This window comes from Podarcis erhardii (genome assembly GCF_964252035.2).
Source record: "Podarcis erhardii genome assembly, chromosome: 2".
NCBI classification, from domain to species: domain Eukaryota; kingdom Metazoa; phylum Chordata; class Lepidosauria; order Squamata; family Lacertidae; genus Podarcis; species Podarcis erhardii.
In genome coordinates this window covers 43,770,903-43,798,247 of record NC_138498.1, presented here as the reverse complement: position 1 = coordinate 43,798,247, position 27,345 = coordinate 43,770,903, and the positions used below count along the sequence as shown (strand labels likewise).

Genomic DNA, 27,345 nt, shown 5'->3' with positions numbered 1-27,345 from the left:
TCAGTATTTCAAAGTGGGCTGTGGGCTTACAATCTAAAACCAACATAAAGGCTAACACCCTTACTACACTGATAACATTTATTATCTGCTAAGAATATGCTAATTCTTACAAATGCTGATAATGTTTTAATAGTTTTTTGGATGTTATGTGCTGCCCTCAACACCATCTTTTTCTCTTCCTCTTTTTTTTTTTTTTTTTAACTTGCACACTCCATATTGTTTATAAAGCAATTATAAGGGGAGACAGGTTGTCACAAATCCAGTAGCCTTGGTAAAGGGCTGATAATGTTATAAAGGAAGAATGATTAAACACAGAAGCCACTTCAGGTGTGTTTCAACAGTGTTAACATGCAAGGAGATCTGTGAAAATGAACAAAAAAATCCGTTGCCATTCTGGATCTCCTCCTTTAATGGGAGCACTAACCTCTAAAGTAAGAAGCCTCTTGTATTTGTAGAGACTCCCTAAAGATCTGAAGTTTGGGGGGGGGGGCAGGAAGAAAATTGGAAGAAAAACAACCATACACACAATTTTCCATTCCCTGGGCCTTCACATCTCTAACCCCATGCATTGTAGAGCATAGGGCTTAGACACGATAGCTAAATCTGACCTCCGTGTTCAGAGGCAGTATATTACTAAATACTAATTGTTAGGAAGAAAGAAGAAGGAAGTCCTGTGAGTTTCCATAAGGCACCTTGAGTGGACATTGTGGGTAACAGGATGCTACACTCGATGGGCCCTTGGTCTGACTCAGCAGGCTTTGTGGTTTTATTTGTTCCTGTGGTTACAGCACTCCGATAAAATTTTATTGCTTTTATTGTCTGGAAAGGCACTAAATAAGTGTGTGTGTGTGCTAACCCAAGGCTGAGGAGAATTAAGGGTCAACAAAAGAGAGACTACCCACTGGAGCAGATGACCGAGATTGCTTTCACAACAAAATACCATAAAACTGTAAGGGACTAATATGAACGCATTGTAACTGGGGCTGAGGGTTAAATAAAGGTAAAAGGGACCCCTGACCATTAGGTCCAGTAATGACCGACTCTGGAGTTGCAGTGCTCATCTCGCTTTATTGGCCAAGGGAGCCAGCGTACAGCTTCCGGGTCATGTGGCCAGCATGACTAAGCCGCTTCTGGTGAACCAGAGCAGCGCACGGAAACACCGTTTACCTTCCCGCCGAAGCAGTACCTATTTATCTACTTGCACTTTGACGTGCTTTCTAACTGCTAGGTTGGCAGGAGCAGGGACCGAGCAACGGGAGCTCACCCCATCGTGGGGATTCAAACCGCCGACCTTCTGATCGGCAAGTCCTAGGCTCTGTGGTTTAACCCACAGCGCCACCCACATCCCATTGAGAGTTAAACAGTCATGGTTAAATACTCTCACACATCCAACCTCAAAGCTCCTGCCTCCAGTCAATTGGACAGAGGAGGAGAGACCTCATGATGTACAGTACTTCAGCTTCACTTCTCCCAAATTGCAAACAGGCACCTGATCTTCACCAATCCAGACCAGTCTCTGTTGTTCTCCCTTGCACAGCAAGACCCGTAAATCCTAAATACACTGTTGGCTCTTGGATGAAACGGGAAAGGAATTGTATACCTTCTACTGTTATTCATCCCATCATTACTGACGATTAACCTCTTAAACATTTTGATGGCACATGTGACATAACAGGAAAGTCCAGAAGAAGCATCAGGCATCTTTTCAACTGATTGCATGCTACAGCAAACATGAGAAGGAATTGTCAAAGAGAAAAATAAATGATTTTGTAAAAAAACAGCAAAAAATCACAACAAAAATACCCACTCAGATGTTTAACAGAATAGGATGAGCTAAAATATAAATAAGCATGAATTGAATGACATTCAAGATGTGTACTGGGCACTTTCCCTGACAGATATAAAGGAGAAGAAAAACAAATTGGAATTTCGGTAGAGCATCAGAGCATCCCAGGTTGTAATGCCATTATATTTAGAACCAAGATCCTTTCCAAAAGGGCGAGGTTTAAAATATAGAAAGTGTATCGGATGTCTGGAGATCATCTATTAGTGTGAATCACAGCATGCCGCTGAGGAGGGAGAAGAGATGGAGAACTGGTGTTCATGGAGACACCTCAAGAAATATGTGCTAACTCTAAACCCAGGTACTTGAACCTGGAAAAGATAAGATAATCAAGTGTATAAACAGTTTGACTATCATCATCACTTAAGATTTCTATGGCATTTCATTTGATAAAATTTAGATATAAAATAGCTTTGCAAATTATTTTGATGTCCATTCATTCCTGCTCTGTAGGATCCAGAAGGTACACATTTGTGTGCTAAATGGAAACTGCCAGTGTTTAGAATTGCTTGGAGATAATAGTTGTGGTAGGTTGGCTTGGTTTACTGGCCATTATTTGGCTTGGCAACCATAAAAGTACCCTGTTTATGTCACCAACTCTGGCTGCTGCCAGTATAAGGGAAAACAATTTCTAACTAAAAGGTCTTCAGCATGATAGAAGGCTGATAAAAGGAACACAGAACAACACCTTTCTCTTATTAAGCACATGACAGGTGTTTTTAGAGTAGCACTAGGGACCACAACATACCATCATTTTACTTTTAAGCAATTAAAGGTAAGGATTCACATGTTAAGTTGGATTACGGGAACTCCGGAGTCTATCCAGTCTTCCATTGGTTTGCTTCCCATGTTCTCTTGGATATCACTCATAATTGCTTAGAAAGCTTCTCCAACTAAGTGCAGTTGGAGCTAGGATTGATGTGAAATGGAATGTTCTTCCACTCTCCTCCCCAATCTTATTTGGGGTTAGTTAGAAACCACATGGTGTCCAAAACATAAAATGTGTAAGCTCACAGCTGAATATTGGAATTAGTTTGTTGCATAAGAACGAAGAAGTTATTTCTGTTTTACTTTGTTTTTATTGCATCCCTAAATATACTGCATACAAATGTTGAGTGTGGTGATCTCCAAAGCGGCAGGCGCTTCCAGATGGTCACTACTTTGGGGTGGGATTTAATCACATGCCTGCAAATTCAAGTTGCAAAATGCTAATTCACTATAAGTTCTTGCAATAATGAAAGTGATGAGGAAATGCAGTGGAAATTGTGGAGAGCAACACTTGCTTTGACTTAACATTGCCCGGCCAACCTGCAAACAAATCAGAATGAATGCTCAATAATCAGGTTGTCTGGGAACGCCTAGTGTTATCAAAACAGTGTATTATTTTTCTGAGCGCTGCAATAGGCAGCTTCTTTGTTTCCTTACATCCTAGTGAACCTCAGTGTTGAATTACACTCCATGGTTTCTTTCCCTGCATCATCTTTTTGAATAACATGGAACACTTCGGGGGGGGGGTATGTGTGTGTGTTTGCGTTTGCAGAGTGGGGGTAGAAAAGCAGCAAGGAGAGAGGGTTTGAGATGAACAATTAAATACTGTAGTTTATCTCTCCATTTCATCTCTTCTGTTCATTCACTTGTGACATTTCTGACCCTGTGATCAGTGTAGCATTAGCCAATTCAAATTGTGCAACCTCTGTTCTGAGTGAAGGACTGAATTAGTTGTGGAGACTTTCATTAAAGTATTTGCATAATTCCCATTAACAATGAAAAATGAAAACTTGTGTTTATTACCTAACCTTGGGTATAGATTTTACTTGAAAAAGGGTTCTGAGTAGGCATAGGTACAAAGAATTGAACTGATCTTTCTGCTCACGGAATACAAGCTTTTAAAATATCACTAGGCTAGAAAAAGGAGGCTATTTTTAAAAAACAGTGAAATCCGGCAACAAACTAGACATTTTGTGATTACTGTGATTTCACTACAACAAACAGAGTAATTTTGCTAGGACTCTGAGATTCTGCAACCTCTGAGTCCTTTGAGAAGTTAAGAGAGCAGCCAGGAGTTAAAGGAAATGGTCACAACAATAGTCACAACTCATAACAAGGATGATGATAAATAATGACAGGGATCTAACCCATGTCCATCCTGTGACCTGTTCACGTTGTCCTAAGAAGCTAGTATTAAGAAGAGATAAGGGCTAAACTACATGTGATGTTTGTCGTGTTGTTGACTTAAAAAAGATAAATGGGCTGGGGGTGGCAACTGAGCTGAATCAGGACCCTTCATCCCTGCTGTGCTCCCAGTTGAAATGGCCCATCATACCGAGTGAAAGCTACCACTGGCGTCAGTAGGAGCTTTATTCCCATTCAGAGTAGTGTACATGGAATGGAAATCCAATTGGGACCATGGTGGTGAGGAGACTACAATGGTACCTCGGGATGCGAACGGGATCCGTTCCGGAGCCCCATTCCCATCCTGAACAGAACGTAAGATGCGTCTGCGCGTGCACAGGTCGTGTTTCGCCGCTTCCATGTATGTGCGTGATGTCATTTTGACCGTCCGCGCATGCGTGAGCGGCGAAACCCAAGTAATGCGCTCCGTTACTTCCGGGTCGCCCGGAGTGCTACCCGAAAACACTTATCCTGAAGTGTATTTATCCCGAGGTATGACTGTATAGCAGTATGGCTCCCTTCCCCCTAGCCATGGGCCTGATCTGACTTGGGCCCACCCACCCTGGCTATTTCTTTTTAAAAACATCAACTTTGCAAGGGCAAAATATAAGACAAGTGTCCCAATGGACTCTGGACTCAATTGGAATCAAGTTCATCCCTCCCTCTACTTCTTTTAGACAGCTGTTTTGGATGCTACTGGGTATAAATGGATAAGAGGCCTGCTAAAGCAGCCTTTGATGTGCACATAGATTACCTAGCAGAAGTAGAACTAGCTGGCCTGTTTCTGAAGGAGATTTCAGTCTTTATGAGATGTGTCACAGGATGGGAGCTGCTGCCAGCTCATTCAGCAAGGTGCGAGAGGGTGAAACTGAGTTTAGTAACCCACAGGTAGTTATCTCCACCCTTGAGTCTCCCTCAGCCAATACTGTTGGTTCCTGTGGTTCCATGGTTAGGATGGCACACATACTAGCATATGGAAGGAGGAAGAAGAAAAAGACTTGTCCGATTTTTAAATTTTGAAGTAGGGTTTGAGAATAAGCCAGGATCTGAAACCATCTTGATTCTGGCTTGTTCTCCAGTAGTTTAAATATACTAGTTCCCTGAGTTCAAATGTACCAAGGAACTGTGATTAGTTTAAAATGTAAAGTGGATTCCCCCCCTCCACTTCCTTTACAGGAAAAAAGGAGGGACAGGAAAAAAGGAGCGGCAGTGTATGGGTTCAAGGCTTGTGGAAACTCCTTAACTAGCAAAGTACCATGATTTCCAGGCAGTGGCGTAGCGTGGGGGTGCAGGGGGGCCCGGCGGCACCGGGTGCAACATCGGGGGGGGGGGCGCTCGCACTCGAGTGCTAAAATCCACGGGTTAGGGGGCGCAAATTACTTGCCTTGCCCCGGGTGCTGACAACCCACGCTACGCCACTGTTTCCAGGTACAGTGGTACCTTGAGTTACAAACGCCTCAGGTTACAAACGCTTCAGGTTACAAACTCTGCTAACCTGGAAGAGTTACCTTGAGTTGAGAACTTTGCCCCAGGATGAGAACGGAAATCGTGTGCCAGCGGTGCAGCAGCAGCAAGAGGCCCCATTAGCGAAAGCACACCTCTAGTTAAGAACAGTTTCAAGTTAAGAATGGACCTCCGGAACGAATTAAATTCATAACTAGAGGTACCACTGTATGTCTGAAGCAACTCCTATTCTAAGCGTGACTGGTTTTATTTATGTCACAGAAGATCTGACACAGCAGTAGCTCAAACAGCAGGCAAAGGACATTGTCCTGGTACTAGGTAATGGTAAAGGGACCCCTGACCATTAGGTCCAGCCGTGACCGACTCTGGGGTTGCGGTGCTCATCTCGCTTTATTGGCGTACAGCTTCCAGCATGACTAAGCCATTTCTGGCGAACCAGAGCAGCACACGGAAACACCGTTTACCTTCCCACCGGAGCGGTACCTATTTATCTACTTGCACTTTGACGTGCTTTCGAACTGCTAGGTTGGCAGGAGCAGGGACTGAGCAACAGGAGCTCACCCTGTTGCGGGGATTCAAACCACCGACCTTCTGATCGGCAAGTCCTAGGCTCTGTGGTTTAACCCACAGCGCCACCCGCGTCCCTGTCTTGGTACTAAATATGGCTCAAATCCTAATTTAAAGGGAGTTACTTCAATTCCTTGTCGGAATCGTGTATTAGGAAACCTTGTGCCAGGGAGGATGGGGAACATTTGGCCATCAAGTTGTTGCTGGACTACAACTCCCAACATCCCTGACTATGTTTGCTGGGACTGATGCCAGCTGGAGTCCAACAACATTTTGAGGAGCACAGGTTCCCCAGACCTGCCCTTCAACAAAAATTACACTAGAAAGCTATTGTTTGGACTTTAAGAATACAGTCAAACCTCGGTTGTCGAACATTATCTGTTCCAGCAGCCCGTTTGGCTTCCAATATATTTGACAACCAAGGCACGGCTTCTGATTGGTTGCAGGAGCTTCCTGCACTCAAGCCATGTCAGATGTTCGGCTTCCAAAAAACATTAGAAAACCGGAGCATTTACTTCCAAGGTATGACTGTACTTCCACTTTATTTATATTTTTGGGGGGAAATCTACATTTTCTCATCGCAAAGTCTTTGATCAGATCCTCAAAACTAATTTACGTAACACATCAGCTTCCATACTTAGTAGAGATAAGGCATCAGACCTGCCTTGTTGCATAGTTCTGTTGAGATTTTTTAACAGACTTCAACTGAGAGAATGAACACTCAGCTGACCAATGTGTGACCATTAATGGTCACATTAATCCAGCAATGGGAAATATCTGTGGTGCCCCCCTTCCCTTGACACACTAAGCACATGTTTATTTTGTTTAATGGTTAATCCAGCCCTGGCTTCTGGTGCTGGGATTGGTCCAACCAAAGGGCTTTGGCACAACTAGGGAGCAAAAAGGAAGTGAGGAGGAGCACTGGGCAAGCTGTAGCTCACAGCCCACAGTATTGACATGCACTGCTAGCATGTGTTGATGTCTGGATTGTTCTAAATATGATTTTGCTTCTGGCTTTGGATTTCAAATTCCATTTTTAGGTATGTGTTCAGTCAATGGGACAGGTTTTGGGGGTTCTCTTTAGTTTTAGGAGGGAAGGAGGTTAAGTGTGTCAATGTGAAATCTTTGTTGTGTCTGTGCTGGGGTCTTAATTCGAGTAATTGCACTGCTAAACTTGTGCTGAGCTCTTTCAACTGATTTCTCCCCATCTGACCTTCGGTGAGTCCCTTGGCCTCTTTGTGAATCAGGTTTCCTCATTTGTGAGTTGATGACTGTGGGAGAGCTGAGAGGAAGGATTAAAAGTGGAGTGTTTAAATACTGAAAACCTATTAGAGTGAGTCAGCTGGGTGTGGTGCTGGGAGTGACGCAGAGGAAAGCACACAAGGATTGTCCAGCTCACTAGGTTAGTAATTTAATTAAAAAACCAAGGCTGCATTGCATGTACAAACTTGCAATGTGCAGACTTGTTAGCAATACCTATATGTTAGGGCACGTCATTTTAGGGGGTGAAACTTTTTTTTTTTTTTGCAAATTTCTTCCCTGAGGGGTCTTAAAAAAGTGTTTTTTGGGTGTCAGGAATCCAAATCTGTCATTATTTACATCTGGCTTAGTAAGTCTATGTTTGATGGAAATACACATAAACTGCTTTTGGAAAACCAAATAATTTTAATTTTACCTACTGAAAATGGCAGGTAATGCTAAATAATAATAATACTGTTATTAGAAAAAACTGCTTCTTTGTCTCTTATGGGGTATCCAAGAGCCTTATGTAGGTCTTCTATCAGTAGGAGAAAATAAAAGAGGCCACTGAGAATATTGAGAAGCAAAGCAGCTAGTAAGCATGATCTTTATTAAACTGTTGCAACAGAGTCCCCTGCTTACCCCATGCAAGGAGGGAGGAGAGGAAACGAGAACAATGGTGTCCAAGCTCTTATACATACAGACATTTGAAATTGCCTCCCCTGTAGCTCAAGACCACCCCTCAAAACATCATACATACATCACAGAAAGATTTAGTGTGTTGCTTCTCTCCTGTCTGCCAGGATATGTATTTTTCGCTCTATAGGACGCACCATAGGACACACCTTGTTTTAGAGGGGAAGAACTAGGAAAAAAAATTCTCCCCCTCTCTGCGCAGTGCCCCTTTAGCGAAGCGGCAGGAGAAACGGAGCCCCTTCCATTTCTCCTCCCGCTTAGCTGAAGGGGTGCTGTGCAGCTCTCCCTCTCCCACATTGCCTTCGCCTTCAGTGAAGGCAACCCGAAGCCTCAGGAGTGCGGCGGGAGTGCTCCCACTGCGCTTTGGAGGCTTCGCATTGCTATCGCTGAAGCCAAGGAGCCTGCATTCGCTCCATAAGACGCACACACATTTCCCCGTAATTTTTGGAGGGGGAAATGTGCGTCTCATAGAGCGAAAAATACGGTACCTGATAATGCCTTATCTCAGGCATGTCCAACTCCTAAGAGCCTGTGATCTACTCCCAGTATAAAAAACTGGCAGTGATTTACCCGTTGTCATTGGAGGGAAGAGGAGCATGTGTGGGGTGGGTGGATTGCCCAGAGTTGTTGAGCTTTTTGGGGGAACGATTGCACAGTTTTTTTTAGCTTTTCCCCTACAACTTTTTGTACACGATAAGGATCCTGTGATCTACCAGGATCAGCCACAGGGATCTACTGGTAGATAACGATCTACTGGTTGGACATCCCTGCCTTATCTGATTGCCTTTTCTGGGTAGCCTGGCCATTCCTTTAAAATGGTAAATACTTAGTTCATGAATCTCTTACTCATATTAATAGTATGCTCAGCTTAACAGATACTTGCCAGACTGTATTTACAGGAAGGCATAGGCCCCTACAGTCCAAAGACAACTGGAAAGCTTTTCCCATTTCCTTCCTCCTTGCAGAGAAATATTTGAGGTCAATTTGGGAAAGTAAAAATGGCTTCAGGATTATTCTCCTGTACTATTTCAGCCATGTGGTTTATATACTTATTTATGTGTTTGCCTTGTACATTTATGAACATTTATTTTATATATATATAAGACCTTAGAATTCCTATAAAATTAATAATATTATTATTAACATATAGCTCTGAATACTTGGCAATCATTTTTCATTATTTCTATGAATTTTTCACACATTTTACTTACCAAGCAAAACTAAATTATATTAATTTAACCAAAATATAGTTTGAATTCCCAAGTCATCTTACAACTTTTTAGCACCCCTCATTTTGGGAATTTGAAAGTTGAAAAATTCAAAAAGCCCTAGTGGCCCGTGTCAGCTAATATTTTGGCATTCATGTGCTGCAACTAGTCGCAGGTCTCCAACCTAAATTACTGTACATATTTAATTTTATATCAGTAGAGCCCTGGATAGGCAGGGCTGTCGGTGAACAGCAGGTGGAGCACTTCAACTAGTAGCAGTAACACTGATTATTCAATTTGGAGGTCTTGTAGAATCTCTTATCACCAGCAGCAACTAGGACTTCCTTATGCTAGAAGTATGGTAGAAGTGTCAATGGTGGAGTTATAGGCATGTGCAGAATTAGGCCCCCCTGTGGCTGAGAGCCCCCTCCCCAAGTTATTAGTATACATTGTTAACTGAGAGCATACATTTGCAACCTGACTACAAACAATGAATGGCCAGCAACTTAGTACAGCGTGTTTAATATGTGCAGTTTCAACTTTGTGCGGTTGAAGGCTGGCCAGTTCAAATTACACAAATTAAATGGAGAGCTCTTTTTGGGCAGGGTTTTCCTGGTGTGGAAAGAGTATTTAAGCTATCAGACTTGTTTACTAGACTCTACGAGGCTCTTGCAAGATCTCGGACAGCCCCACAGACTAACTGGTACTGCATTTACAGAAAAATCATCATTTTAGGGGGACGATAAGTTTATAGGAATGCTTCCAGTGTGTAATGAATAGAATGGCGGTTGTCTTCCGTAGCATGGTCTGCAAGATAAGGGAGCTTTAATGACATCACTGCCGGTGTGAAGACAGATTTAGGTACCTCAGCAGCACTGGAGCTGATGTACAGTAATGCAGAGGCCAGAGCTGGGATGAGGAACCTTTGGTCCTCCAGATGTTGCTGGACTATTATGCCCATCATTCCTGATGAATAGCCATTCTGGTTAGGACTTATGAGAGCTGAAGGCCAACAACTACTGGAGTGCCAAAAGCAGAGCCGATTCAGCTATTAGGTAGACTGAGTCAGCTGCCTCAGGCAGCTGAAGCCCCCAAGGCAGCAGCCTCCACTGCCAATGCAGAAGTGGCACCAGTATTGGCTGAAATTATATCCAAAATGGCTCAATATCTTGTGTCGCGTACAAGATCTCATGCAATTTTGGTGATATTGTGGCATCTGAATATAGACTGCATTTTTAATCAAGACTTATATTGGCTTATATCTTGATCAGGTTCCTAAATTAAATGGGCTTAGATTTTCAAATGTTTCATGCCAGGCAGAGAAAACCTTGGCCATTCTCCTAAGACAAGGGGGCCCCATTGATTTATAGTAGAAAAACAATTCTCAAAGTCATAAAAAGAGGAAATTAAAGGCTGAGAGCGAGGACACTGATCCTACATGATACAGAAGATAAAAAAGGCTGAGAAAACACCATTAGGAATGGGCAAATAGTAACATGATACCATGGGGCCTCTCTTAAACCTTGAGTTGTATTTTCAAAGGCCAGGAGCAAATGGGGAAAAACATTTAGCTAGAAGAAAAGAGAACATTTTTGAAAAGTCTTTTCTAAAGCTGTTTCTTAAACTGAGAGAGTTAAAAAAGGCAATAAATGTTGAGAAGAGCTAATGGGAGAAGCATCTAGCTGGCTGGGAAAGGAGGGGGAAAGGGGGAGGTGTACACTGAAGAGGCTTCTTTTAAAAGCTGTTTTACTGAGTTCCTTCCTTTTTACTTTGAAAAGCTTTATTCTTTTAAGAGGCTACCTATGATAAATGTATGAAATATATTAGCTTAAATATATTGGCTTAAATGTAATTATGCAAAGGATTTAAGGAATGCTAGATTCTTATTTCATATGGTTGTAAGAGTTGTATTTATCCTGAAATTAAGTCAGCCACCAGCCTAGCCCCCCCCCTGCCAGACAGAAGACGCCATCCAAGCAGTCTTGATATATAGTTGTCAGGCATTTTGTTTAGAAACATTAAATGAAGGAAATCTTTCAATGTTGATGTGAAACTCAAGATCCTTGACATCTGTTGAACATAAAAATGTAAGATTAACCATTTGTTTTAGAAGGCAATAGGGCAAGGAGGGCAAGAGGTGAGCTGGTAATTAAGATTCCATGTAAGATATATTATTACTTATATGTCATATATATAGCTCTTTGTCTCCCTTATAAGGGCAAGGAAGTGGGTGTATCTTTTGTGGGTGTATCTTTTGTGATTGGTTCTACCAAACAGCCAATAGGAATTTCAACCAGGCTGATTGGACAGAGGCAGCCACAGGAGGAGCAAAGGGGGCTGGATTAAGGGAATATAAGTGCTGGCCAGAATGGCAGGAGGCCAGGCCAGAGCTTGGTAACCATGTACCACTGTGCCTCTTATTTATTTGTCTGACAAATAAATTACTATTTTAATTTCTCTATTGCTGCGTTGAATATTTCATTCCAGCTAAGCGTTAACCACAAGCAGGGTGCTACAATATCTCACCTTACGTTGGCGCCAATGCTAGCAGTGCTTCTCTGCCAGTGGTAGAAGTGGTTCCGGAGGCAGTAGGTATGATGGCAACAGTGACAGAGCAGGGAAGGTGGCCCAAAGTTATCCTTGCTTGGGACTGGGAGAGCTGAGTTCAAATTCGAGCACAAAAAAAAAACAACATACCTCATTGGATGATGATCCTGGGCCACTCAGCATTTCCCAGCATAAGTTGCTCACAGGGTTTTTGTAGGGAAAAAGTGGAATAACGTCCCTTATATGCCTCCCTGACTTCATCAGAGAAGGGTGGGATGCAAATGTGATTAATACAAAATGGAGGTTCATAGGGTAGCTGGTGTCTATAATGGAATTCCTGCTGCTCTGACCTCAAACAGAAGCTATGATAGTCTTCACTGCCTTTTGTTAGCTGCCTTTTATTGCAGAGAATGCTACAATTTAGTAACAGACAAGAAACGGCTGAGTAGCGAATTGTGTAAAATCACAGTGGATTCCATTGATGAGCAAATGTGCTGGCATGTTTAGAGCCAACTTTCTGTGTGGGTGTGCCAGGAGGAGATCCTAGGCAATGACTCATTAATATATTTTTACCCTCATTTTGTGGGAGAATGTGGTAAGAAGCTCCCACCCTTGGCAAATAATTAAATGCGTGATTCATTAAAAAGATTAAAGGGGTCACACAAAAAAACTATAAGTCTGCACCAAGCCTCTCAAGCTATTAAATGTCTGAACAGTACCATAAGTTGTGTGAAAGAAGCCTCTGGCCTTGGATGTCAATGAACCTATTTTCCCTCTCAAATTATTGTGTGTGTGTGTGTGTGTGTGTGTGTGTGTGTGTTTAGTTCAGGCAGGAGTGAATCCAGTTCTTAGCTACATGACGAACAAAGAGAAAGTATAAGTAATGCAGTGTGTACAGTTAATCACATCCACCTGTATTTTGCCAGATGCAGACATTAGGCAACAGTGCTAAATTCCATGGGTGAACACCCTTCTACAGTCAAACTGCTGATTAGGCACAAACCAGTTTAAGGTTAGTATAGTATTACAAAAGGTTGTGCAACAGAAGTGTCTTCTAGTCACTCAACATGTTCAGACAAAAGTGACACCAGAACATATTTTGCACATACCTCAAGGCCTTGAAACTGGCAAAGGGGGAAATATTTCACAGCCGGAAAAAGGAATGAAAATTCTCCCAGGTGTGTCCATGCCTCTAAACCTTAAGGTGAGGTGGAAGACTTATTTGTTGAGCCATGAATTTGCATAATTTGCTCCACACTTAAGGTGAAGTGGACTGATAATATAGCTGTATATACATATGGGTTGAAAACTCAGCGGCCATGATAAATGACCACTAACAGATTTACAGCACAATCCTGTGCATGTTTACTTGGAAGTACATGTCAGAATTTGAAGCTATTTTATATGGAATCAGACCATGGAGAACATCTAGCCCAATATTACTTATGGTAATAAGCAGAAATTCTTCAAGGTCTGCAGCAGAGATTGTTTCCAACATGTCACACCCACACCTTACATTTAAAGCACGTGGCTTCCTGCAAAGAATCCTGCGAACTGTAGTTTGTTAAAGATGCTAGGAACTGTAGTTCTGTGAGGTGAAAACCCATGGTTATTTGAGGGAAGTCATGTGCTTTAAATATATGGTGTGAAAATGACGCTGTTCCATCACACAACGTTTTAACTGGGAATGGCTGGGAAAGAACCTGGGGCAGGAGTCAACTACAGTGGTACCTCTGGTTACGTACTTAATTCGTTCCGCAGGTCCGTTCTTAACCTGAAACTGTTCTTAACCTGAAGCACCACTATAGCTAATGGGGCCTCCCGCTGTTGCTGTGCCACCGCTGCGCGATTTCTGTTCTCATCCTGAAGCAAAGTTCTTAACTTGAGGTATTATTTCTGGGTTAGCGGAGTCTGTAACCTGAAGTGTATGTAACCTGAAGTGTATGTAACCCGAGGTACCACTGTAAGTTGTTGTGTGCATGGAATGATGTCCACCTGTGCAACAGGACTTTTCTCTCCTCTCCTCCACCCACATCCCACAAATTTGTTCCCAAATAAAGGTTTCTGGGGTGCAGGGGGCGGGGGAAATCTCATCATATAAGCAGATGTTGTTCCATACATGCTTACCCCACTCAGTGCTGCATTGAATTCCACCCTGGGACCTTCTGCATGCCTACATCTTCTGAGGTATAATTCTCACTAATTTATAGAGCAAGACCATCACTTTTGCCCACTTCAGTTGACTTTTGCCCCCAAAGCTCAAAAAGCCTTAGGAGTCTTCTTGAACACAGACAAGGCCCCAATCTTAGACAGCCATAATGCAGGTGGTCAAGGGAGAAGAACAAGCGCAGGAGTCTTTGCGACAGCTAGTCACTTGGTGAAAGGGGCAAAGGGGACTCTCCTATTTTAAATCTGGCTTGCCTGTTCAACCAGTTGCAAGAGACCTTAAACACACCTGCAGCTATGTGCATGCTTCTTCACTGCTATCCTCTGGCTATCTAGGACTGCAACCAATTCTTCCAGAATTTGTCTGCCTGGGTGAGGTAAAGTTTCCACGGTCTGAGGAATATAGTGATTTAAAAGTTTCAGGGGGATATATGGGGGATGAATCCAGCCTTTTAAAGCTCTTCATATCCCCTCCCAATGCTGGAAATCTAGGCATAAGCATCTCTGTTTGCTATATGTTAGCTGAATCATTAATCTGAAGGAAATTCTTTTAATCAGTGCTTTTCCTCCTAAAAAATGTTTAGGGGTACTCGCATTTTGACTCAAGAAAATCATCATGTTATAGTTCAAATTGGGAAAAATAAATACAATATATGGACAAAAGTACAAAGGTTAGAAAATGTTTAGGGTATGTGTACCCCTGCATCCCCCCAGAAAAAAGCACTGCTTTTAATTTGAAATGCTGTCCTAGAAATAATGACTTTTTCAGGGCAGGGGAGATTACAAATAGAAAAGTGAAGCCTCAGACAGTGTTGGCCTTTTAAGTTATTTCCTTCAATTATTCATTTGCCTGTACTGTTTTCCAGAGGCTATATTAATAGAACCTGTGCTTGAAATAGCCTTGCAGTATGCACAGTACATATGAAGGGCATTTGCTAAGGAAAGAGGATTAAGCAAAGGAGCTAAAATAAATTGGAGGCTCTTCCTCAACCACACAGAGACTTTAGATCTGTAATAATTTCCTTCTTCTCTTTTCTTGTGTTATACTTCTGTTGGCTTGTCTCAGCAACTTTATGAGACTATTAGGCTTCCTTCCCATATTTGTCTTCCTTGCCACTATCGACCATGTTGTGTTTATGATGAAACTGTACTAGATAACTGCATCTTGCATTGTGCAAACAGAGGGCTCTTCCAGATGACCTGTTTATTGAGCATTCATTCTGGTTTCTTTGCAGGAGAATTAGATGAAGTTGGCTATTTAATGAGCATTTATTTTGGTTTGTTTGTACGGAGGTTAAATGTGCTGTGCTGTCCATGATTTGTAACGACAATGAAAAGGTCTCTGGGTCTGGTTTTTATTGGGTTTCAGTCCACATGGGAATTATATATAATGAGACTGAGGTTCAGGCTGACAAATATGCTTTGGGACACGTATAAATGGATAATGTATTACCTTTGTCTTTCCTAGAAGCGTTGGGTTAAGCAGGAGCATAATGCTTGAAGACATTGAAAAAGATGTAGCTGGTAGGAGGGTTTACTTTTTTCGTCTGGATCTTTAGTCAGCAAACAGATCAGACAGATTAGTCTGCTTATGGTTTGACAAGGCACTGTATTCTTCAGAGTAATTTGTTTAACAGTGAGAAGACCAACCTTGATTCCTGTGAAGTACGTGCAGTGGAGGAGACGGCTGATCATGTGTCATTATGTTGCGGCCTGTGGTACAGGGATGAGAAGGAATTTATTCTCTGCAAGTTGAATGGGATGTTGTGTTTTGAGCTGTAGGGATTGTACTTTGCAATAGAACTCTTTGAGGTTCAGTGCTGGCAATATCGTGGAAGCTTTTATGGTTTACCAGGATTTGTGGTGGACTGTAATTAAGAAGTCGTAATGTTATAGCCACTAGGTGGCAGTATCAGGGCCCTTCTTTTCTGGCCTTGCTATGCCATTAAACTAAAGGAAACTACATTCCATCTGACTGTTGTGGGATTAAGTTTCGAACCTATTATTATTAGAGATTAGAGAAAGACTGCACCAGTAGACTTTTACTGTCAGTTTCGGCCCAGTGGTCTTCTCGCAATATACTACCTATGATGTTAGCCTGCCAATAACTTTGTAGGCCATAAAGCAGGCATAGGCAAACTGCGGGCCTCCAGATGTTTTGGAACTACAATTCCCATCATCCCTTGCTAACAGGACCAGTGGCCAGGGATGATGGGAATTGTAGTCTCAAAAACATCTGGAGGGCCAGAGTTTGCCTATGTCTGCCATAAAGGAATGTCATCCAACATTTTGCCAATAAAAATAGGGATGTCCTAAGGAAAAGTGAGGGACGTGGGTGACGCTGTGGGTTAAACCACAGAGCCTAGGACTTGCCGATCAGAAGGTCGGCGGTTTGAATCCCCACGATGGAGTGAGCTCCCGTTGCTCAGTCCCTGCTCCTGCCAACCTAGTAGTTCGAAAGTACATCAAAGTGCAAGTATATAAATAGGAACCACTCCGGCGGGAAGGTAAACGGCGTTTCTGTGCGCTGCTCTGGTTCGCCAGAAGCGGTTTAGTCATGCTGGCCACATGACCCTCAGCCAATAAAGTGAGATGAGCGCCGCAAGCCCAGAGTCAGTCACGACTGGACCTAATGGTCAGAGGTCCTTTTACCTTTACCTTTAAGGAAAAGTGGGACATTCTGGGATTGAATCAGAAATCGGGATGGCTTGGAGCTGCTGCGTAAAGGTATTTCTAATGAACACTTGCTTTCCTCCAGAGGGAGCAACAGCCAGAATGCTGGTTTGCTTCTCCCTCTTCCTCTCCTGCTCCAGAGGTAGGATCTGAACCAATGTACAGTGGTACCTCGGGTTAAGAACTTAATTCATTCCGGAGGTCCATTCTTAACCTGAAACTGTTCTTTACCTGAGGTACCACTTTAGCTAATGGGGCTTCCCACTGCCGCCGCGTGATTTCTGTTCTCATCCTGAAGCAAAGTTCTTAACCCGAGGTAATATTTCTGGGTTAGAGGAGTCTGTAACCTGAAGCGTCTGCAAGCTGAAGCGTCTGTAACCCGAGGTACCACTGTATTCAGGTAACCAGAAAGGAAATTAAGACAAAACATCAGGAAGAACTTTCTCACGGTAAGAGCTGTTTGACAGTGGAACAGGCTCTCTGGAAGCTGGTGGACTCTCCTTCCTTGGGGGTTTTTAAGCAGAGGTTGGATGGCCATCTCGCATGTATTATGCAGTTGAGAGTCTTGTATTGCAGGGATTGGACTTGATAACCCTCAGGATCCCTTCCAACTGTACAATTCTATGATTCTATGATCTCCGAGTTCCACTGAGTTCAGCAAGGCTTACTCCTATGCCAGGCTTTCCGCAGCTCAGCCTATCACTTATAGCAGTACAGTAGTCGCAAAAGAGTTATTGCATTTCTATGGCCTATTGTGATTGGCTCATGTCTCACCCACCGCCCCTTCGTCGAATTTTGTAACAGCTTCAGTAGCCTGCCACTCTTATCACCCTGCCCGTTGATTGGCTCGGTTGCTGTCACGCGCCACGTGTTTCCATAGGGACGCTTGGGGCGGGTATGTAGGCGGGTGGGGCCGTCCTAATCCCCTGATTGGTTGGGCACCTGAGCCCGAATCCCTGTGATTCGCCGTCCTGATCCTCGTGCCGCGCCCCTTTTCAATGAGGTTAGGGTGTCACGTGAAGAGAAAGGGTGCCAGGCTGTGGCAGCGCCGAGTGCGGAGCTATGAAGTACTATGAGGTGAGGGGGACGAACGGAGGCCGGGAAGGGGAAGCGGTTGCGCCCCGGTGGCCGCCCTCTTGCCCCGTGGGAAATTCTGCCCCTTGCGCTCTGACCTGAGGGGAGGTTGGTGGGTACGACGCACGCGTGGGACTGTGGCTCGCGGGGGGCGCATGCGCGGGGATTTGTGCCCAGGGGCGCGCGAGTGAAGGCACGCATGTGTGTACATCGAATGGGTCCACAGTAGGATGGGCGCGCGTTGGCTATAGGAGAGCAGGAAGGGGATAAGCTTTCTCATTTAATCGGCTCCAGGGTAGGGCAGTCCTTTGGTGGCACGTACTTTGCACCATTTCTATGCAGGACGTGCAGCCTTAAGCCTCCCAAACTGCTGGCGTGCCTAAGAGGGAGTTCTGTGACACCTGCAGGTTTGCATAGGACGCCAGCCTCAGTTGCTCCAGTTAAATTATATAAAGTACTGCCATTATTATTTATTATTTCGATTGTCTTTTTCGTGGGTGTTTCCTTGCATGCTTGCATGCTTATTGCAGTACTTAATTCTTTCACACTTGACGTAATGACTTCCTGTCTCATTTTTCTTGTTCTTAAAATATGAAGTGGCTAAGTGCTGCTGTTGAGATATATTCCAAGCCCTTGTTTCTCTTAGGTGAGATGTGTTTCGATAACCATACTGCCATTAGAATTTTAGATAAGTGGTGGTTTTCTGCACATTTACCATCTCAGGTTTTCTGCACATATACTCTTACCATAATAATAAAAAATCCTCGGCTCCGAGATGTTCCAGGAAGAAGCTGAGTGAGTGGTCGTAGAGGAAGGATGTTTAAAATGCAATAACCATCATTAGAAATGTTCCCTCATTCTTGAAATTGCAACATATGCCTCTTAGTATAGTGATGTATAAATTTTGTTTAGATCATTTCAGATAAAGATGCTTGTTTCACATGATACTGCTACTTTATTATGCTGTTCTTTGGCACACAATGCATTTTAGATTACCCAAGAGAACCTGGTTCAACCCCATCTTATTCTCATTGTGCAAGTCTACCTTGATGTGATAATGTTCTGGCTTGTCTAGCAGTATTAAGGGTTGCAAAACTTCTTCACCTTCACAAGATTTTATTTAAATGGGTCTGGTGTACTGATGCAAGCATGGAATACTGTATAATAACTGAAACTTAATAAAGTCTCTTGAAAATGTGAACAGTGTAACTTGGTTTGCTAAGTGAGTGAATGTGCAAAGCACTTTTCTATCCATCAGTATGAATGTGGATCCTCCTGGCTGGCTTTTTTTTTTTTTTCTTTTTAGACAGGTGTCTATGTGGGATTTACCAATAAGTCTGGCTTCTTTGTACTGCCACTGTGTGATTTCTAATAATCCTATAGAGAGTGGAATGTGTATGGTGCAGTTTATGAGTTACTGTAGTCCATTGAACATCTCAGTTCAGGATTGCTCAAGGGCTTTTATGTTTCATCCTGAAAGTGGGAAGTATGTGCACCTGCAAGGTGCCTGAATAACTTGCTGCTTTTATATGTTAGGACTTACCCACACTTCCTCTTATCCCACTGCTTTCCCCCAGGGAAAACCACTCTTTAGTTCTCAACTGGAGCAAACAGTAATTCAGTTTTTTTCTGGATTGATGTCTGCTCCATTTTAGAGCTAAAGAGCAGATTTTCTCTGGGAAAAGGAGCATGGGAAGGGCAGAGATGCTCAGACATGTGCCTAGAAAGCACTGGTCAAGAGGAAAACTGCTCGGACCTATGCTTTCTAAGCACAGGACAAGTGGAAGTGTGAACGAGCCCTTTAATCAATAAGTCTCTAATTTTGTAAGATAAATTGGAATATTCAGAAAGCTGTTCAAACAGAACTGGCACCTGGTAGTTAGAAATAGGACTTTCTGAGACAAATTTTAAACTATGCTTGATGCATGAATTTGAGGTATCTTCCATGGTGCTGATTGTTGTCTCTTCTTGGAGATTGGCTGTTGAGCAAGTGAGACCATAGGTCTGTTTCCAGCCAGAAAATTACTGTAGTTGTCTGTTTCCCAACATCCTTATCAGAAACACCTGCAATTCATGCTTCAGGCACAGTGTGTGGGATGCATTGAAGTTCTGCCCTTTGATCCTACATGCATCTGCACAGTGGTGTAATGTATTGAGACACCAGAAAAAAAGAGTAAACTTAGTTGTACGAAGAGCAGGGTTACTGCACTCAGTACTAATGGCTGAAAAGTTCTGCAGGTTCTGTTAGGAGGCCAACTAACTGTCCAGCATCTAAACATATAATAATCACTTTGTGTATCTTCACTGTTCAACAGTGTAAGCCCTCATTGGGCATGAAATGTGCAGCCTGGAGCTGGGTAGAAAAAAACTGGCTTTGATTACAGTTTTCTGTTATTCAGAGATACATCAGACCAGTTGTCTATGTACTTTAATTTTGTACAGTATTATCTAATGGAGTTATGAGTGGAGTTGAGCCAGTTCATGGAGGTAGAGGAGGGGAATTGCCAGCAGGGCTTTTGACTTGGCATTAGGGTCCCTTGTTAATCTGACCTGACCTGGAAGACATTTAGGCCCATGTACTTCATTGTTTTGACTGCTAGCAATCCGGTAACTGTGTCCTAGTGGTTTTTAAATTGCGTTCTGGGAAATTCTGAGTTTCCTTGGACTCTTATGAGGTTATTAGTGAAAAGATCCATAGACGAGATTTCCTGAAATACAGTTAACCGACCACTACTATTCTTCCCATACATCATGTAAACATGAAGTAATACTGTGTTCGTAGGTTGTGCTTGTTTTGTGGTAATGGCAACACCCAACCAGCTTAGTTAGTGACCAAATGAACCAAGTGTATACCAAGCAGAACCCTAAAACACACCTCAGAGTCCTTTGTAGCATATTGGAGTTCCATGGCCAATACGTAAGGGTCCCTTGGCAGACATATCTGTATAGAAAGGCTTCCCTGAAGGTAGAAGATTTGAATACGATTAGTCTAAGAGAATTAAAGTCTTGTCTGCAGAATAAGTTTGAAGTGGAGCATTTGTCGTTTTGTGTTTATATTGTTCTGAGACCATGATAACATGTCTGAGTTCCTGCCTAGGAGACAGTGCATTTTTTAAAAAAAACATTTAGGTGCTTTCATAATTTTTTTAAAAAACAAACATGATGTAGAGACTTACATGATTTCTTTTTTAACCGTTCTGAGCATTTGTAACTTGAAAGTAACTGAAGCTTGTAAGGCAAGAGAGCAAATGTTCTGCTGCAATCTGGAGAATGACCTGAGCAGCTAAGTCTGTCTCTTCGCCATGAGGTCGGAGAAGCCTTTGCACCTGTTCTGTAAATGGATATATGCCTAGCAGTGCAGCACTTACTAAGATTGGCTATATGTACTGCCTGCCCAACCAGCTCAGCAGTTTATCAGATATACTGTATGGTGAATGGTCTTGTCTGGGAAGTGAGCAGGAGAATGTTTAATCTCATTCTAATATATTGATGTGGAATAGAGGAACACCCCTCCCCAGGACAAACTTGGGATATGTTTTTTTTCTAAATAGACAAATGGGCTCAGCCCTCCTGTCTCTAGTTAACAGCATGAACAGATCTAGTTACATCATGCAGGGGAGATAAGTTCAAGCATTTGTCTCTACATTATGATTCTATTTCTGCTGTCAGTTTAAAGTTGAGCCTTTCATAATTAAAATACAAATCTGATTCAACCTGCTTTATTGAAAAGGAAGGCTTGCCTAGGGTGTTACACACCACATTGAATAAGATATTATGTAAGTTGTATATGACACCCATTTGTTATTTTTTAAGAAAGTGGGATGGGGAAAGGATTCAAGGTCTGTTTCAGGCTGGAATATGTAGGAAGCTGTATGCTTGTCTCCTTAGACTTTGGGTCTAGGCAGTGTACTTGTGTATGCCTGGTATTAAATACATTGTCCAATTAACAACCGCTTGCATTTTTTCTAAGCCATCTTAACTACCACTGCTTAGTCTTCAATTACAGCTCCTTAATATTTATGCAAAACTTTTTAAAAGCTGTCAATTCAGAGACTGGAATCTTGATAAAGGATCTTGGTTGCACATGCAAAATAAATTCCGCCTACAATATTAAGGTAAAGAAGACCAAGAGCTGTTTGCATTGGAGGCAGCTTGGGACCCCCATACAGAAGGTCCAGCCAAGGGCCTATCTCTTGCTTTTTGATTTGTACAGGTTGGGTGGGACATTATGAGATTTTCAGGCAAACAGAGCTGGATTATTAGGCTGATGAGTGGGGATTAAGTGTCTCAGCTAACTGGAGCTACACACATCATGTACACTGCATAAGTCAGGATGGGGAAGCTGCTACCCTCCAGATGTTGGATCTAACTTCCTTCAGTTGCAGGCAACTTGGTCAATGGCCAGGAATGATCAGTTATAGTCCTACAGCAACTAGAGAGTCACAGGTTCCAAATCCCTGATACAGGATGTTTTAAGTTAGGCTGTGACTAGAATACAAATAGACCTGCTTCTCAATGATCTAGAATTCCTATGTTAACAGTTACAGCATATAACTAATCTGTGCTAAGCGATGCTGGGTATGTACTCTGGCTTAAGTCCCTTGCTGGACTTAGTACAACATTCTTTACAAGATTTCCAGCAATCAGAAAGCTTTAAGTAGTTCACCAGAAATGTGTAAGCAGATCATGGTGTAACTCCTGCTCATCCCTGGCCCACTGGATTTCTGTTTCTGATCCATTAGCTACCTACCTTCCTTCCTTTCAAGATGTTCCCTTCCAACTCTATGATTCTTATGTTTTTTACCAAGGACAACCCATATTTTGGATATGTCTGACCAGCTTTGAAAACTTGGGAGAGGAGTTTCTACAGGTAACCTGTGCAACTTTTCCTTCCTTGGAGGTGGAAGGATAAGTTCTCTGAGTGGGTTGAAGTTAGGAGCATACTTTGTTTGCATTTGAAAGATAACAATCCTACATCTTGCAGCAACCTGCAGATTCTTAGGATAGTGTTTGTAATGGCATATTAATTCTGCATTTCAATGGGTAGGTTAGCTTTTCCTCAGATTTCTGAGAGTTGAGGCACACTCTTTTTCTGAACTAAAATGGGTGGAAAACCTAACTCCTGCATCTGAAAAGATTGGATAGAATGGGGTCAGCCCAGAATAGTGACTTGTACAGAGCTGCCACAACTGACCTCCTTTGAAGGCAGGTAATTCTAACATACATCCATGTACCGGGTATGATGACATAATTAGATCACTTCTGGTCTAGTCAGCACAGAACTGCCCTTGTAGGAGGCTCACTGAAAAAGTGGTCAGGGCGTCATGAGAGCTTTGAATGACTTAATTGATTTCATTAGTTGTTCTTTCACCTGCGATGCAGCATATGGTTTGATAATGACTAGTGTAAAGATCAAACTTTTAATGTACCACACTGGTTGGAGGTAGTATTTGATCCTGCACAGATCAGGGCAGAGATGGGTTGTGCTTTTTCAGTGTTTAGCAGACAGCAGGAGTGGGGAACTTTCAGCCCTCCAGATGTTGGTGAACAACAACTCCCATCAGCCCCAGCAAGCATTGTCAATTGCCATGGATGATGGGAGTTGTGGTTTATCAACATCTGGAGGGCCAAAGGTTCCTCACCCCTGTAATGTAGGAAGGCTGGGAGACTTACACGCCACTTCAAGCTAACAGTTTGAACTCTGTTTATTGGGGCAGAGCTTCCTCCCCACCATACCTGCTGCTGCTGCCACCAGCCCTGCCCACTCTGCCACTGTCATGAGCCCTGCTGGGCAGCAATGATTTCAGGCAAGATTGTGCCAATTTTGGGTGAGAACTCACTAAAATGGATGCAATCCTGCCCCAAATCAGTGCTGCTGGCAGAAGTGGCAGGGCAAGTGTATTCTGCTTCTTTAAAATGTAGGCATAAAAGGTAAAGGTAAAGGTACCCCTGCCTGTACGGGCCAGTTGTGTCCGACTCTGGGGTTGCGCGCCCATCTCGCTTAAGAGGCCAGGAGCCAGTGCTGTCCGAAGACACTTCCGGGTCACATGGCCAGTGTGACGAAGCTGCTCTGGCGTTCCTGCACCAGCGCAGCACACGGAAACGCCGTTTACCTTCCCGCTATAAAGCGGTACCTATTTATCTACTTGCACTTAAGGGTGCTTTCGAACTGCTAGGTGGGCAGGAGCTGGGACCGAAAGACGGGAGCTCCCCCCGCCGCGGGGATTCGAACCGCCGACCATGCGATCGGCAAGTCCTAGGCACTGCGGTTTTACCCACAGCGCTACCTGCGTCCCTAAAATGTAGGCATAGGGAACGCTTAAGACTGAAGTGTTAAGTGAACGTTAATCAAAACTTTTGGATGCTTTTGGAAGTACCACCTGGAGGCTTCCGTGGCTCTGCTGTTGAGCCTCAACCATTTTAGTATGGTTTTGTTTTCTGAGCCTGAAAACAGTAACTGTTAGACATTTGAGCAGGAGTGCCCTCCTCTTAGGTGTTTGTGCAAGAGGTTTTAAAATTAATGAGCCTGGCTTTCCCTGAGTGAGATCAAGAGCTTATTGAAGCATTGTCATTTTGGAATCTGAATATGATATAATAATAATAATAATAATAATAATAATAATAATAATAATAATAATTTATTTATTTATTTATACCCCGCCCATCTGGCTGAGCTTCCCCAGCCACTCTGGGCGCCTCCCAATCAAGTGCCAAAAGCAATATAGCATTAAACATTAAAAACTTCCCCAAACAGGGCTGCCTTCGGATGTCTTTTGATTAATGATGATAGTTTTGATTAAAGTTCACTTTACACTTCAGTCTTAAGAGTTACCTACGCCTACATTTTAAAGAAGCAGAATACAATTCAGTATGCTTTGTTCCAGGTACACTGAATGGGTGTGAATCTCTGGGTCCTTGAAGGTTACCCTATTTGTGTGGAAGCTGGTACAGTGGAACTTCGGGTTACAGACTCTGCTAACCCGGAAGTAGTATCTCGGGTTAATAACTTTGCCCCAGAATGAGAACAGAAATCGCGCAGCGGCAGCGGGAGGCCCCATTAGCTAAAGTGGTACCTCGGGTTAAGAACTGACCTCCGGAATGAATTAAGTTCATAACCAGGGAGCACTGTACTTTGGAAGTGGTTGGCTTGCACAAGCTGCCATTTGTGCGTATTTTGCAACCTGCTGAGTTTGTTTAGGCATGTTGCAATACACTCAGTTTAAAAGAAAATCCAGACTTAACAATGCCTGAAGCAGTAGGATTAAATCTGGGAGGTCAGAATTGCCTCTTAGCACACATGTGTGGTTAGCACACATTTATTTTCTTCAGCTTCTTCTCCACTCTTCATCTTTTGAGTATTTAATGCTGTTTTATTCAGTACCTCTATTTGATGTATTTTGAGTTTTGGCTGAAATATTTTGCATATGACATGCTCTGCAATGGGTGTTCTTAGTGTGTGATGGTAACTTAACACTGTAAGCCCAAGCAAGGGTGGCTTTTTACATCCACTTGAGGTCATTCCTTAGTCTATTTTAGCTGTTCAGGTTTTATGTGTACACCAGAGGGTGCTCTCAGCTTAGTGTTTTGAGTAGATGTGTGTTAGTTTTGATTTCCTTCCAGGGTTCTCCCTTTTTTTTCTTCAGTTGCTTAGCCTGGTATTCAGCAGCAGCAGCAGCAGCAGCTCTGCTGCAGATGGATGCATTTACATAAACTAAAGAGACAATAGTCCTTAGGCTGTGGTCACTGTGCATTTAAAATGTCTGTCCCACTCTAGTTAATGTAGTTGGGACCTTTGCCAAGTCGGTCAGTGCAACTTTGGTTTGCTTTTTGTTTCAAAAGAAATGAAATTGTGCCAGTTTTCTGCATCTGGTGACAAAGCTACAAAATGTCTGGTCTAAATGACAGCATTCAGGCCTATGTGGATGTAGAGGTCACACCCATATCATACATGAATAGCCCAGTTGGTAGAACATGAGACTCTTAATCTTGGGGTTGTGGGTTTGAGCCCCATATTGGGTGAAAGATTCTTGAATTGTAGAAGGTTGGACCAGTTAACTTCCAACTCTACAAGTCTCTGATTCTGCGATTTAAAGCATATTTAAAGCACGTGCCTTCTCCCCCAAAAATCCTGGGGACTGAAGTTTAAGTGGGCTGGGAATTGTAGCTCTGTGAGGAGTAAACTACAGTTCCCAGGATTATTTGGGGGAAGCCATGTGCTTTACATTTATGGAGCAGATGTCAGCCTAGATGCTGTGTGAATGTCTGCTGCTTCAGCAGAGGAGCTGCTGCTGCTTTTATTATCGTCCAAGTCTTTGTCCTTTTGAAATGCAGGCAGAAATCTAAAACTTCACCATGAAGGCACTAGTTGGGCTGTGGCAATGCGAGAGCAGGATGCTGGACTATAGATGGTCCTTTTGTCTGATCCAAGAGGGCTCTTTGTGTTCTTAGGCTCATTTCAACTTTCAGCTACTTCTGTATATTCAACTCCTACATCTGCTTCTGTAATAATTCTAAAGCCAGAATTGTGTTGCAGATACCATCACCAGTTAAAACTTTGATCCTCATATGAACCATACTTCTTACTTAGTCTTTTTAAAACTTTAATTATAACTCATTCTAACCAGTGTGTCAAGAGTGGCTAACAAGAGTGGCTATATTACTAGAAGCACAGAAGGTACTGATTTCAATTTTGTTTAACATATGAAGCAAGTACAGTGCTGTGTTTTACATTAAGTCTAAAGCATTAGTTTCTCCCCTCCCTCCAATTTTCTCTCCTATTTGACTTCTGTCCCAGGCCATCCTGCTGTGACTGTGATACCTAAATGAATGGCAGGCACCATCTCACTGCATCTCAATGATGCACCCATCTGAAAGCTGTTAAATATTTCCTAGGCCTTCTTGGCTGTTTGCCCTGCAGCTTACAAGTCTTGAAACTGGGAGGCTACCACTAACTTATTTCCACATCTTCCATCAGTACTTGTCTGTATTGTCACATGTTGACTGCGTTGTTAAGGGAGTTCCATACTTCTCCAGACCATCTTTTACTTACGGCTCCTTTAATAGCAGAATTGTAGCAGTTTGAAATGCTTTCATTGTAAACTTGCCAAGCTGTCAAGACACTTAAATAGATAACTTCATAGGGGTTATTTTTGTAACTGGGTGTATTATAGGAGTAACACAATACTGACATGCCACTCAGGTGTGAAATGTGCATGTGTTGTCTTTTCATGGTGATCAGGAATTTTATGGCTGTATTTCCAGGATAAACTACCTGGGAGATAGATCTGTAAGGAGCCTGAAATAGTATCTGCTATATTTTTGGAAAGAGGTTTGCTGGTTTGTTTGTTCTCTGTATATTCAGACACCTCTTGAGAGATTATTCTTGAACATGGCACAAGGGTTTCCGAGTTGGGGCGGCGGTCTTCATCAGTGTTTGGATGCCAGGAGCCATTTTGAAACAAGCTGGCAGACTAAAACATGACTTTGCATTGATGTTACCCAGTTTTTGGCGTGACAGATCCAAACTCACAAATTGCACTATCAATTTAAAAATCACAATCTTTTTTGGTTCCTAAAAATACCTGGGCAGCTCCGGGCACCCCCTGCTAGCAACAAATAAAACAATGAAATATAACAACTATGGGCAGTAATTTTGTATTCTTTGAAACTGAAGTAGACCATGTGGCAAAACTGTAT

The 27,345-nt window shown here is 42.8% G+C and overlaps 1 protein-coding gene and 1 long non-coding RNA gene across 3 annotated transcripts in view; one reads left to right on the top strand and one right to left on the bottom strand.

Annotated features, from left to right (window-relative positions):
• Positions 1-2,899: 2,899 nt before the first annotated feature.
• Positions 2,900-27,345, bottom strand: part of LOC309335878 — a 26,254-nt gene continuing 1,808 nt past the window's right edge. The window contains exons 2-4 of one of the 2 annotated variants that reach the window (XR_014153786.1): positions 20,525-20,608; positions 7,260-7,328; positions 2,900-3,028 (exon numbers count right to left, since the gene is read on the bottom strand). This is a non-coding gene — a long non-coding RNA (uncharacterized lncRNA). The remainder of the gene's footprint in view (positions 3,029-7,259; positions 7,329-20,524; positions 20,609-27,345) is intronic. The other variant, XR_014153787.1, reaches the window with a different exon arrangement.
• TECR (trans-2,3-enoyl-CoA reductase) overlaps positions 17,520-27,345 on the top strand; it is a 27,423-nt gene continuing 17,597 nt past the window's right edge. The window contains exon 1 of the mRNA XM_081851149.1: positions 17,520-17,652. Within this exon, the coding sequence (XP_081707275.1) occupies positions 17,638-17,652 (15 nt within the window). The 5' untranslated portion in view covers positions 17,520-17,637. The remainder of the gene's footprint in view (positions 17,653-27,345) is intronic.